Source organism: Neopsephotus bourkii, unplaced genomic scaffold (assembly GCF_033783945.1).
Source record: "Neopsephotus bourkii isolate Nb327-2 ecotype Australia unplaced genomic scaffold, CSIRO-AGI_Nbou_v1 NB_107, whole genome shotgun sequence".
Taxonomy (NCBI): domain Eukaryota; kingdom Metazoa; phylum Chordata; class Aves; order Psittaciformes; family Psittacidae; genus Neopsephotus; species Neopsephotus bourkii.
In genome coordinates, this window is record NW_026900624.1 from 14250344 (window position 1) to 14263398 (window position 13055).

General features: G+C 41.5%; 1 protein-coding gene across 1 annotated transcript in view; it reads right to left on the reverse strand.

Annotated features, from left to right (window-relative positions):
- PLBD1 (phospholipase B domain containing 1) overlaps positions 1 to 12795 on the reverse strand; it is a 40226-nt gene extending 27431 nt beyond the window's left edge. Inside the window, exons 1-2 of the mRNA XM_061361951.1 lie at positions 12557 to 12795; positions 3889 to 4108 (exon numbers count right to left, since the gene is read on the reverse strand). Coding sequence (XP_061217935.1) covers positions 3889 to 4108; positions 12557 to 12638 — 302 coding nt within the window. The 5' untranslated portion in view covers positions 12639 to 12795. The remainder of the gene's footprint in view (positions 1 to 3888; positions 4109 to 12556) is intronic.
- Positions 12796 to 13055: the final 260 nt, after the last annotated feature.

The window sequence follows — 13055 nt, forward strand, 5'->3', positions numbered from 1 at the left end:
TACAAGAAGTGAGATAGCTGAGCATTCATGAAGGTCTTCAAATAGCAGGCACTGCCAAGCTGGAGCTACTGCTCACCAAACAGCTTCTGCAGGAACTTGTACTTCAGCCTGTGATAAGGCATGCAATGTATCCTTCCCACTAATGCTTCACATCAGTGCTCTTCCCAAGAGGACTTCAGGGTTTCTGCAAAGAGCCACCCTGGGTCATTTCTGCTTCATGGAGTCATTACCACAAATTGATGCAAGACAGCTGCAGACCCTGAAGTTGTTCAGGCTACAGGTAACAATGTGCTAAATTGCACTTAATTATCAGGCATATCCAATGTTTTCACACTGGTAGGCTTTGCCTGAACCACCAGAGATGGTTGGTGCTTGTACAGGCAAGTGACACAAGTTTTCACTCTGGTAGCTACGTGGTTGTTGATGCAAATAAAGCATTGTTACACTCTTCCTTGTTGTTACCCAGTCCTTAAAACGGAAGCTTGAGCTGTATGCAGCTACTGCAGGCACTGATGTGTGCAAAAGCAGAATGAGAGTGTTTAGAGACTTCTCATAAGAGACGTTGTGATAAAAATGCTAGACAGCTTCCCTGAAGACAGGCTGAATGTGCCAGGCAGTCTGTTGGGAACAGAGTTATGGATTGGGAAACCCTGTTTCCCAGTTTTACTTCAGAAGACTTGTATAACTGTCCCAAAGAAAGAACATCTGCCTGCATGTTAATTAAGTTTCTGTGACTCTCTAAGCAAGATAAAGGAGAACTGGAGCTCCAAGAGCAATTTTAACATCTGCAAACTTAGTGTGTTCTCACTACTCCCACAGTTCGGGAAATTGCAAACATACTGTGTAAGAGGATTTATCAGTTGCAGTTTGCTGAATAAAAAAACCACAAAGCTCCTACAGCTAAAACCCAAAGTAATAGGTTCTTCTCAAGGGTCAAGTTTGTACATCACTAATCAATCTCTGTTCCTCAACTGGAGCATTTTCAGTATGTTTTCTTAGCCTCAGGAGAAGCCAAATTTATCCAAAATAGCTTTACAAGACCTGACAGAAAAAGCATATATTCATGACTCCCAGTGAGGAATATGCTTTCATTGCAGTTACAGATATATAATGGGACAAAGACATAGCTAAAAAACAAATTCAGATGGCATGCATATTATGTGATAGTCATTTTTGTGATGGTAAGCATGTTCAGGTTTGCACTGTGTCGTGGTTTAAGCTGAGTCGTAAATCACACAGTCGCTCTCTCACTCCCACCCCTTTCCTCCCCCTGCTCCAGGAGGGATGGGGAAGAGAATCAAAAGAATGTAACTCCCACAGACTGAGATAAGAACAGTTCAGTAACTAAGGTATAAGGCATAATAGAAACCACTACTGCTAGCACCAATAATAATAATGATAAGGGAAATAACAAGTGAAGAGAATACAATACCACCCACCAACTGATAATACCCAGCCCAACCGAGCAGAGACTAGCCCCTCCAGGTAACTCCCCGTTTACATCCTGGGCATGACGTGCTGTGGTATGGAATACCTCTTTGGCTAGTTTGGGTCAGGTGTCCTGTCTCTGCTTCCTCCCAGCTTCCCCTCCTCCCTGGCAGAGCAGGAGACTCAGAAAGTCCTTGGTCAGACTAAATATTTGAGCAGTAACTAAAAGCATTGGTGTTATCAGCACTGTTCCCAGACCAGAAGTCAAAAAACTTCACTGCACCAGCTACTAAGAAGGAAAAAAATGACTGCTAATGCTGAACCCAGGACACAGTGTCAAAGGATTTCTCAGTGGATTTTCTCAAAAAGTTTCCTCTAAAAAGAAAGGCTTTTGCTACTTCTAGTTTTGCATCTTAACTCTCTCACACTTAAACTCCTTTAAAACAGCTGAACTTCTCACTTTGCTTAAAAGTCAAAGTCTCAAAGCCTACTTTTCCACATTGATACAAACCCTCAGCTTCACATCCATAGAGTTTAAAATCTCTGTTCATTACCTTTTCCGCTGCATTCACTTCTCTTCAAAGGATTAGTCAGTGCTGGAGCTGGTAGCCCTACAGTAACACAGCTAGATCTAGGAAACAACCTCAGTAAGCACCTAGAGAAGACAAAAGCCTTGACCTGAATAACTTGTGAATCCTCACTTGACACCCCTGGAATAAACAAAAGGGAAAATCTCCCTCCTCTACACCTAAGCATAGACTAAGAGATCAGATAAAGTCCCTGAAGACACTGTTTCACATTCAAGCAATGTTTAAAGGAATGGGCATATACTTAAGTTTTATTAAAAGCCAGGAACACTTACAAATCTACTGCAGAGGCAGAAGGGGAACAGGGTGTGGGTTTTTGCTACTAGAACATTAACTGATACCTAATTGGGCTTAGCATGGATCAGACACTTTGTAGTATGACAAAGCTTAAGCTCAGCCACTTAGAGATGAGTACCTGGGTAAAACCTTGTGAAAAAAATCTGCTGAGCGATACCCAATTTTAACAATATTCTAAATGTAATCCTAGCACCCATAAAATCCACATGCAGTTTACACAAACTGACTGAATAGCACATAACAATAACCTCTCCTGCAAAATAATCCAACAGCATACATCCAGATCTCTCATGTACTTAATTTCCTCTCCTTCCTGGAGTATGGGTTGTACACTCTGAACTTTAGCATCCCTTTACTCTTTCTCTCAGAAAAGTTTTGTTATTGACAAATACTACTTTAGTGAAGTTCCTTTACACTCTTCAGAGACCTAGCTTCCTCTCCAGCAAAGTCTCCTCGACAGTCACATTATCATATGATCAGAACTATCCATAAACCTTAAGTGATCTTAAAATATCTTACTAATTAACATCATCTTGTTCAGCAGCCATATGTAGCAGCTGTTCAACAGACAACCTTCCTCTGCTGACCTGTTCAACACAGCCTATGGGTATTTATTTCAGTGCTCTGGAAGCAAAGCTGGTGAAGCAACCACAAGCATCTCCCAACTATTCCCCAGCCATGCATCAGAATTTGGGATTATTTTTTTTCCTGTGACTAAGTTGACAGAGGAAAAGATGGAGCTTGTTCAACAAGTCATGCATCGTGTTCTTAGCTGTATCACCAGCTATAGCCTACCAGTTAGTATGTCGTAATATACAAGAAGCCATTCTGTCTTCTTATTTTGTCAAGGAACAAACAAGGTTTGGGGTTATTTTTTTGGGTTGGCTGTTGCTTAGAGTTTGGAGGGGGGTGAAGGATGTGGGTTGATAGGTTGGTTGCGGTTTTGGGGTTTGGTGGAGTTTTTTCCTTTAAAAAATTGCTCTGGATTCACAAGAAGTACAAAATTCAGTTTCATAGATCTGCATTGTGGGAGAGATTCAGTTCCTCATTTTTTCTCCAAAGGGCTTTCACTAATAACGTGACCCTTCTAGGCACACATCAATCTGCCTTCAGGCTTATCAGTATTTTTTTTTAATTATCATTATTTATCCAAAAGAGACTAAATTCCTTATGCTATGAAGATTCAGTAGCTGCTCCCAGTAGTTTCTTGACAGTGTTTGCTGAAAAAGGTCCTTAAGGAAGCCCTGTAGCCTTTGCTAGCAACATGGGGCTCAGGCACTTTCTTACACATACACTGTTCTGTGATTATGCTATTTAATCAGTAACACTGATACAGTACTCTATCTCACTAAGGCATTAGGAGAGCTTGCAGTATAAGAAGAGGGTACATCTTGATGCCATAATGAAAAGCTATACTTCATACCAACTACTAATTAAAAGAATAGCACACAACTGCAAAATGTATGGTTAGTTTAAATGGATGGGAATTAAGTGAAATGAAAAACAAACAAACAACTCACAAGTACAGAAATCCACTGGAAGTGCCATAAGTTGAGTTGCTTCCTGAGGTACTTACGGAGCTGTGAGATAGCCTTCCAAAAAGCCAGCTGCATACATGATATCTTCATTGCTTAAGGTCTGACCGCCATAGCCTGCTCTGATCTCCAGAACTCCCCAACCTGTTGTCTGTATAGAGTTGTTGTAGAAACCATAAGCATCTCCACGCCTATCCAGCATATTCCTGACCTGAAGTGTTTTTGCAGCTTTGTTCCAGTACACAGTTGCATAGCGGATTTCTATGGTGGAGAAGAAAGTGGGCAAAGGAAACAAACAAACACAAGTAAGTATTTCCTACCCAATACTGAAACATCAAGACAACACTGTCACAATTTAGAAAGTTAATTTGATAGCTTTCCATCAAGGTCAGTTCTACTGTGGAGCAACACTAATTTTAACATACTGAAAAGTAGCATGAGAACCAAATAGAGTTTTACCAAGACAAAATCTTACAGCTAATATTCTCATGTTATTATTTTAGAAATCATCTATAATCCTCTCAGCGTTGAGTTCCAACATAGCCGAGTCTTCACAGAAAATTCAGGAAAGTACTTCCTTACCCTGGCTCAGAAGAAAATCTATACAAATCTTATTGAAAGTAACTATAGAAGACAGCATGACTTAGCAACTGCAAAGGATTATGGGCTACTGTGGACTTTGTTTTCCACCTAAAGATACAAAAGGCTGCAAAAGTTTTCTAAACTGTCTTTCTGGGCTACTAATTCTGGAAGTGGCAATACACAACAGGAGCACTAAAACTCGGTGGATAACAGGTTTAAAGACAAAAGCACCACAGGTATGCAATCCTTTATAAAATACACAATCCCTATCACCCAGTCACATTAGTATCAATCTCAACTGTGAAATGAACAGGAAGGAGGAGCACTAGATTGCTTGGACTGCTGTTAAAAGCATTCTTCATTAGTTGGGTTTTAATCCTGTTGCCCTGAAGTACAAAGAGCAAGGCAAACTGCTTTCCACAAAAAAAATAAAAAAAAAAACAAATCCCTAGAACTCTAATTCAGCCTTCCCTAAAACGGGACCTGATTACATCAGATCTTTGTTCATACTGATCAAATCACTACTACAGTATTACAAGTGAAAATAATTCAACAAATCATGAGTCAAAGTTCCCAGAACTACTTAAAAAGTTTTAAGGGCTAAACTTAAAACTACTGAGAAACCCACAACCTTTTTATTCCCCAGACACTTCTCCAGTGTGTGTAGCAACTAGTTCTGCCAGTTTATAGCAAGAAAATACAATTTGGTTATTACTTCCTCACAACGATTTATTTTGTGTATCACACCACAACAGCTGCAAAAGAGAGAATTTGATCCAATTCTAGATAATCTTACACAAAATACTTAGTACGCATGCTATGATAACAAAACCACAACAAAAGCAACATAATTGCAGCACAATACCTAATGCTCTTTTAAAAAGCTACAAGTAACATGTTTGTGATTAAGCAGCTAGTTCAAATTAAGTGCCCCCACTTTATTGACTACTATAAAACATAAGAAAGCCATTTTTATGAAGAGCCATGACACATTTGAATACAAAAAGCAAACCCAAACATTTTCCAGGAACTAAACTTTCTCCACCGATCACTTTTTGACATAACAGTTACCCAGTTGCTTTAAGCCAGTTTTTATCCATTTTACCAGACTGTTGAATAATCTGTGTCATTCAACATCCACAAAGCTGTTATTTCCTGGTGTTCCAGCAAGAACAGCTAAAACTGTTTCTCACAGAGTATCAGAGGATGGCTGAGGCTGGAAGAGACCTCTGGAGGTCATCTTGTCCAAACCCCCTGCTCAAGGAGCATCACCTAAAGCCAATTGCTCAGAATTCATCCCTGATGACTTTTAAGTATTTCTGAGGATGGAGATTTTACAACCACTCTGAGCAACCTACGCCAGTGCTCACCCACCCTCATAGTTAAAAAGTGTCTCCTGCTGTTCAGAGGGAACTTTCTGCGTTCCAGTTTGTGCCCATTCCCTCTAGTCCTGTCCCTGGGCACCACTGAAAAGAGCCTGGCTTCGTTTTCTTTACACCCTCCCTTCAAATATTTGTAGACATTGATGAGTTTTCCCCCTTGCACCTTCTCTTCTCCAGATGGCACAGTCCCAGCTCTCCCAGCCATTCCTCATGTGAGAGATGCTCCAGTCCCTTAATCACCTTAATCACAGCCCTTTGCCACAATCTTTCCAGTACCACGAGATGTCTCTTGTACTGGGGAGCTCAGAACTGGACCCAGCACTCCAGGTACGGCCTTACCACTACTGAGCAGAGAAGGATTATCTATCCGAACCTGATGGCAATACTCATCCTGATGCAGCTCAGGGGACAGTTGCCTTTTTTTTTTTTTGCCATAATGGCACATTGCTGGCTCATGTTCACCTTGGTGTCCACAAGGCCCTTTTCTGCAAAGCTGCTTTCCAATTAATCAGCCCCAATATATACTGATATGTGAGGCTACTCCTCCCTAGGCCACGACTCTGCATTTGTCTTTGTTGAACTGCTTGAGGTTTCTGTCAGCCATTTCTCCAGCCTGTTGAGGTCCCTCTGAGTGGCAGCACAGTTCTCAGATGTATCACCAGCACGCTTGCAGAGGGTACATTCTGTCACATCACCCAGATCACTAAGGAAGACACTGAGCAGTACCAACCACTGGCATACACCACTCATTACTGGCCTCCATCTAGATTTTGTACCACTATGCACTATATCTATCTTCATGATGTACTAGAGACACTAGTCACATGAACAAGAAAAGCATCAGCAAGAACAGAATTTTAGCAGTGAAGCAACTGCATTTCTTTCCCCATTCTATGAATAGAAGTTTTTACACAAATATATTTGGAGATTGAGTCATTTCAGGGACTTGGAACATAGTGTTTAAAAACATGTTTTTCATCTGCCAGGTACTAAGGCTATTTAAAGGACTAAGACATGACAGATAACTCTTCAAGCAGCTCTAATCTTAGTTTTCTGTTGTCTCCTTAACTGTTTCTAGTAATACATACAGTAATTGCTACTTTAAGTGAAGGGTAAACAGGAGAATCAGTCAGACTGAAAAAAGACTCCAAACATCTATAAAGAGAGCAAGCTGATAAGGGTCAATGCTGAAGAAAGCCAAAGGCCACCTTACAAAGCTAAAAGCTTACATAAGCAAAGAGGTTAGGAAAGGGAGGTCCAGTGAAGAAGCAGTGCAAGGGGTCGGCACAGAACACAACCAGCCTGTCCAGCAGTAAATGGTAAGGCTGATTCCAAGCAAAAAGCCCAGTGCAGAGGAGAGGAAAGACAGACCATGTGCTCAGTGCACAAAGACAGCTGAGAAATGGGTAAAAAGAACAAGAACAAATAAAACATTATTTTCTTCCCATCTTTTCACTAGACTGTGGAAAGGTGGCAAGTAGTCAAGAGGAACCAGACAGCTGGGTATTGTTATTAGTGCCCATAGGCTAAACAAACATGTTAGAGAAACTTTCTTCTGCCTAGAGCAAAAAAAGTGCTTTCTTTTGCAAAAGAAGGTTGATCCCAATGCCAGACAGACCCACCTGAAAGAGGTGTTCTAACACAGCAGGCTGTTAGTTTCTTTCTTCTTCATGGTTTATGCTCTGCCAGCATGAATATGCAGAGCTATCTTCAAATGTCAGAGTAAACTTTTAAATTACCCATGGAGTTTGCCCTGCCCCTACTTCACTACATGATAAACTTAAACTGAAGAAAACCAGGACTAGAATAGGATGGGAGAGAAGGGAAAATTACATTATAATTAAATTACATGATAATTTGCAAGAAACCTAGCAAGGCCTCTCGAGGAGCAGCATCAAGATACCTGCCATAGATGTGGCTTAACAATGATGTTGGAAAAGACCATTTCCACTTACTAATTCATTAATTTTTTTCCCAGTTCACTCACTTGCTGTCCTATTTCACCCCATTAGTTTTTATGTCAGTTTCTGCAAATCTAATTGCCCTGCTCTAAATAGCTGAAATACCTAAGTATTAAATTGCTATGTTTATTTCAAAGAACATATATGTAGTCTTATAGCAGTTGTTAAAATTTTGACAATAAGTCTTTATCTTGCTATAGAGTTAAATGACTTAAATGTTCTAGGATGGAGTCAAAACTACAAGCTTACAAAGCTGTGTACACTTAAAACTAGATGATCTCCAGAGGTCCCTTCCAACCCTAATGATTCTGTGAAAACACACTACAATGTAATTAAAACATTTGTTATAACCCAGTCTGTTATAATTTTAATCTGTGCTTGTCTAAAGTAGCTGCATGATTGTTGACAAGAAGACCATCCAGAACTGACGTATGATATGAAATATAGATACAGAAGAAACAACCGCACATTTCCAAACAATCCTGTATGTGTCCTGCAACAAGAAGAACCTTTCCTTTGAATAATGCTGGCATTTTTTATTCATTATTTTTGGCGGCTGTGGCAGGCACCCTACCATCTCTTATCCCAGCAGTTGTATTGGTAACTCCTTGCATATGAATCAAACGCAGTGTCTCCATGAATCTCAATCATCCTTTTATTACTGAAGTTAGACTTCCCAGTGTGTAGCTGAGCATGCTTACAAGCATTTTAGCCTATTAGGACTCTAAAGAACAGAAAAGACTGTGATAACCTGTGGCTATTCCAAAACAGCATCACTTAGAATAACCTAAATAACAAGCTGAAGCACACACTATTTACTGCAATGAATGACTCAAAATCCCTGGGGATAGGGTAGGTCAGTGGAGTCACCATTCCCCTTTGTGCAACCAGCCAGCCAGAAGAACTGCATAGCATCAGCAATACACAGTTCCACCATAACCACTGTATGGTGGGAGACAGATTGGAGAACTGCAATGACAAAATAAGCCTGGTAATAAACCAGTGTTCCTTCTCCTTTCTGCAGCCACTAGGGACTGAGAGGAACCTTTCCTCAAATTGCCTGTTTTGAGAGATACATCAATGTTTCTGACAAATAAAGATCCAAACATAGAGACTGCAGTTGGGAGAATGCTGGGATTTCTTCAAGAACTGAGAAGTATCTGCTTTTTTCCAGGCTTATACCCTAAATAATGGAAAAATGAAGATACTTCAGCTATGGCTAGGAGGTGGTAGTAGTCCCCTTGGTTTTTTGCCTGAAATGCCAAATCTGTTTTCTGCCTTTTTGGCCTAATAAAGGCATTTCCAAGGTTATGTTAAAAGTGAGCTTGTCTTTTATCTGGTGGTAGTAGGAGAGAGGAAATACAAGTTTGTGAGATACAGAAAAAGCAGAAGTAAAATACTAAGTAAGAGGACTGAGCAAGATGAAACAAAGAGGAAAGTAGATGCTGAAGAGTACATGAGCGAGTAGCAGTAATTTGCAATGAAAGAACAGAATGAACAGAGAAGATGAGAAAGAAAAAAAAAAGCAATACACAGAGATGGCCCAAGACTATCTAATAAACACACTACTTGATAATTGACACTAATATCTATTAAATAAATTATACCTACAAAAATAACACCTGACATGCCGTAACAGTAAAATCTGTTTGGCAATATGCAACAGTTGCTTTTCTTTATGCTTTCTCAGCATAATGTTGTTTTTAAAACATAAATATATCTAGATAGGCTACTGGACTTTCTAATTGCAGAAATTAATAGAACTCACTTTTCCTTGCCGGCAAAAGAGCTACAATGTCTGGGAGTGAGAATTAATAGTCTTATTTTTCCTTAGTCTGAGAAAGAAGCCAACTTATAAGCAATGAAGCACTGGGTAGGTTGCATGTAATAAGCTAATAAACAACCATGAGCATTTCCTATTAATAGCAAAAATACTGGTTTCCTTAAGCTACTAGTTTTTATCTCTATTTCACATGCTTATTTTTATCTATGACTTTTCAAATATGAAGCTTTTTTGTAGAGTTGTTTGGATGTATTTTACAGTGTCCATCTTTCCACTAAATAAGGAAGCTATCACCCCACTCTTCCACTGAAAAACTAGTTTTGTGCAACTTCAAAACACACAAACCTAACACTTCTGTTTTCAGTGTACCCTCTCCTACAGCTAACATTCACCAGTAAAGATTATATATGCACAGTTAAACATTTAAATATTTCAGGTCCACCACAGTAAGGAACTATATGATTTCTGTTCAGCCTTGTAATTTGATAGAGCTTGTCCTGTTTTCCCACTAAAAATTTTAGAACCATTCTTTTAACAGTTCTTAAGAAAGGTTCTGTACATCTAAAGTACAACTAAGATTTCAAAGTACAGTTATGACTGGAAGCCATTCCAACACAAACGTTAAGCACTTCAGGACTTCTTTAGAGATTAGTTTAAACCACACAAGAACTTAACATGGAACCCAGTAATGTTCAGTTAAAGGAGTGAAAGCTTTCTTGTTCTGTTTGAATATAAGCTATTTGCATTTTCTATTCTATTGGCCTTAATTCATCCTATTTCCTCAGAAATTTCAGGTCCAAGTAATTTTCCAATTTGGCTCTAACAGGCCTGTCATTATTTGAAACCTAATTACCCGATTTGTGCTTATATGAGAGAGAAGCAATATTCAAATGTGAACTATAGATAAAGAGTTTGAGTACTGTATAGTTTTCAAGCTCACAAGGATACTTGACTAGTAAAGGTTGGCAAGTTTTCTGCATTAGCTAAAACAGTCATACGTCATCCATAAAGGAAACAAAAATAACAGTTTCACAAGTACCTTTGCTTATCATATAGCCTCTCAATTTAAGTAATTTTTACCAGAGAACATTCTCTAAAACCACTTTTCTGACTGATGAAGAATATTCAAGGCATTCAAAATGCTAAAGAACAATGAACAAATAAATAATACTACTACTAATAATAATAAATCTATACAATTCACAATGCTGAAGGCCAACTTTAATCCACTAAATAGCCTAAAGGCATTTTTATTTGCTCCTCAGTAGCTTTCTACCAGTACTGCAATTATAATGTGAGGAATCAGAAATTAACTAAAACTATTTCAAAACCTAAACTTCCTTTCATTTCTTCTGCACAATACACCGTTGACCCTTCCTTCAGTCCTGCTAATGTAGCACTAAAGTTTTTGCCAACTCCGATAAAGTTTGAAAAGTAGATCTTCAAGATGAGGTGAGATCATCAGCAAAACTATATGCTTGTAACGTTTTGGACACATTAAAACAACAGTTACCTGAATTTCTCCTTGGTTTGTGGCAATTAATGTATGAAGTAGGAATTTCCTAGAAGATAAGCACTGAATACAGCCTTTAAGATCTTCAGAATTCACTGAAAGTAGTAGAAGAGGAAGATACTCTCCTGATGAGATTTGGTCCCCAACAACCCTACTATTGCTATTGGTACAAACAGTATTCGAAATTCTCTAATGGACATTCTGCTTCAATGGCTGCTGTCACTAACCCTCACCAGTCTTCCAGAGGCCCCTTCACTTTCACATGCTCCATACTTGTTCAGCATCTCTTAAAATTCCCTCCTTTAGTGCCTCCTTTCCCTACCCTTCTAGTTGCTGGCAAACCTCTTTCATACTTTGAAATGAAAAAAAAAAAAAATAATAATTCTATGTTCATGACTTCACTGGCATGTTTTTTTCTATCACATAGTGGTATGTCCACAGCTGCAGTAAGTCTCAAACAAACCAAGCAGAAACTCAATTTTTAATATTTAAGAGATTCTGTGAAAAATTGTGAAGCTCACCAAGCTTTGCCATTATGCCATTTGCCAAATTTTGTTTGCATCTGACTATGAAGTTACAACAAGAATTGAAATACCCTAATTGAGCCTTACAACTTTGAATGAAAAACTAATACATTACGCAAATGCATGACAAAAAAAAATCCCAGCCGTGAGCACAAAATTAGCATGAAGTGGTGCTTGTACCACAGAAAACACCTTCAGATTTTAAAAGCTAACCACATATTGGTAAATTAGTTACTCTCATGTCAACACAAGTTAGTCTACTCAGGAAACACTAGATCATGCATACGTATGAGTTCTGAAACACAGATGACAACCTATACCCACAAGCTAGCATTAAAACTCTGTTAAGATACTGCTGTATCAGATGTGTGCTGTAGGCCACTGCACCAAAAAGAAGCATACGTCCTAAATGATTCCCGTGCATGCCTGTTACATTAAAAACCAGCACCGCTGGGAGCTGAAGGCAGCCTCCCATCTGCTGAATCCCTATTGTGGCTGCCCTCGCCCATTTTGGGAACTGGAAAGATGTTTTGAAAGCAGAAAAAAAGTACCGGCACTTAGCACCCACGAGGCACCACGCCTGAGCCTGTCCCAGCCGGAGGGACGTTAGGTGCTCTCGGAGCAAGCCCATGGGCCCTCCCCAAAGGGTGAAGGAGCTTGACGGCCCCCGCTGCCTCGCAAGGCGGCACGGTGGCCCTATCCACCCCGGGGAGGAGGCAGAGCGACGAGGCGGGACGCGGAGCCCGGCGGGTCCTCCGGGGCGGGCCCGGACGAACTGGACCATCTCCTCGGGAGCCGCGGCAAGAGGCCCAGGCCAGGCTCAGCCGGTGGGACAGCTCCTCCCGGCCGCCTGGCACCCCCGGAGCAGGGGACAACCCTGCTGTCTCCCCCCCATCCCGCCGTCCCGATGAGGGGACTTTGGGGCAAGACCCCCTACTGCCCCCCCGCTCCCCGCCCGCCTCACCTGCTCGGCCCCCCGCGGCCGCCCACAACAGGACAAGCCCCCAGCAGCAGCAGCACACGCCGCCGCCGCCGAGCCGGGCCATGCTGCTGCTACCCCGCACCTCCTCTGAGCACCGGCGGGCGGCGGGACTTTAACAAGTTCCCTCGCTCAAGGCAGGTCCCGCCGCTGCCCCCGCCTCCTCTGGCACCCGCCCCAGCCACGGCGCCCCGTGCTGGGGGTGGCCCCGCCAAGTCAAGGGCTGTGTCTCGCCCCTATCGCCCTTTCCCCTCACGGCTCCGGGGTGCGCCCCGGGATCGGCCGGCTGTGGCTGCTGTTCTTCACGCTGCGCTTCCCTCCCGAAGTGTCGTGGAGGCGGCCCTCAGGTGGCCGTTGGTCTCGTAGCCGTTGGCAGCCCCGCCGGCAAGGCCTGCACGCTGCCCTCGTGCCCGGTCGCCTCACATTGATGGTGGCAGAAGGCACTGGGGGAGGCGTTTGATGGACGGCGAGCACAGGGCTCCGG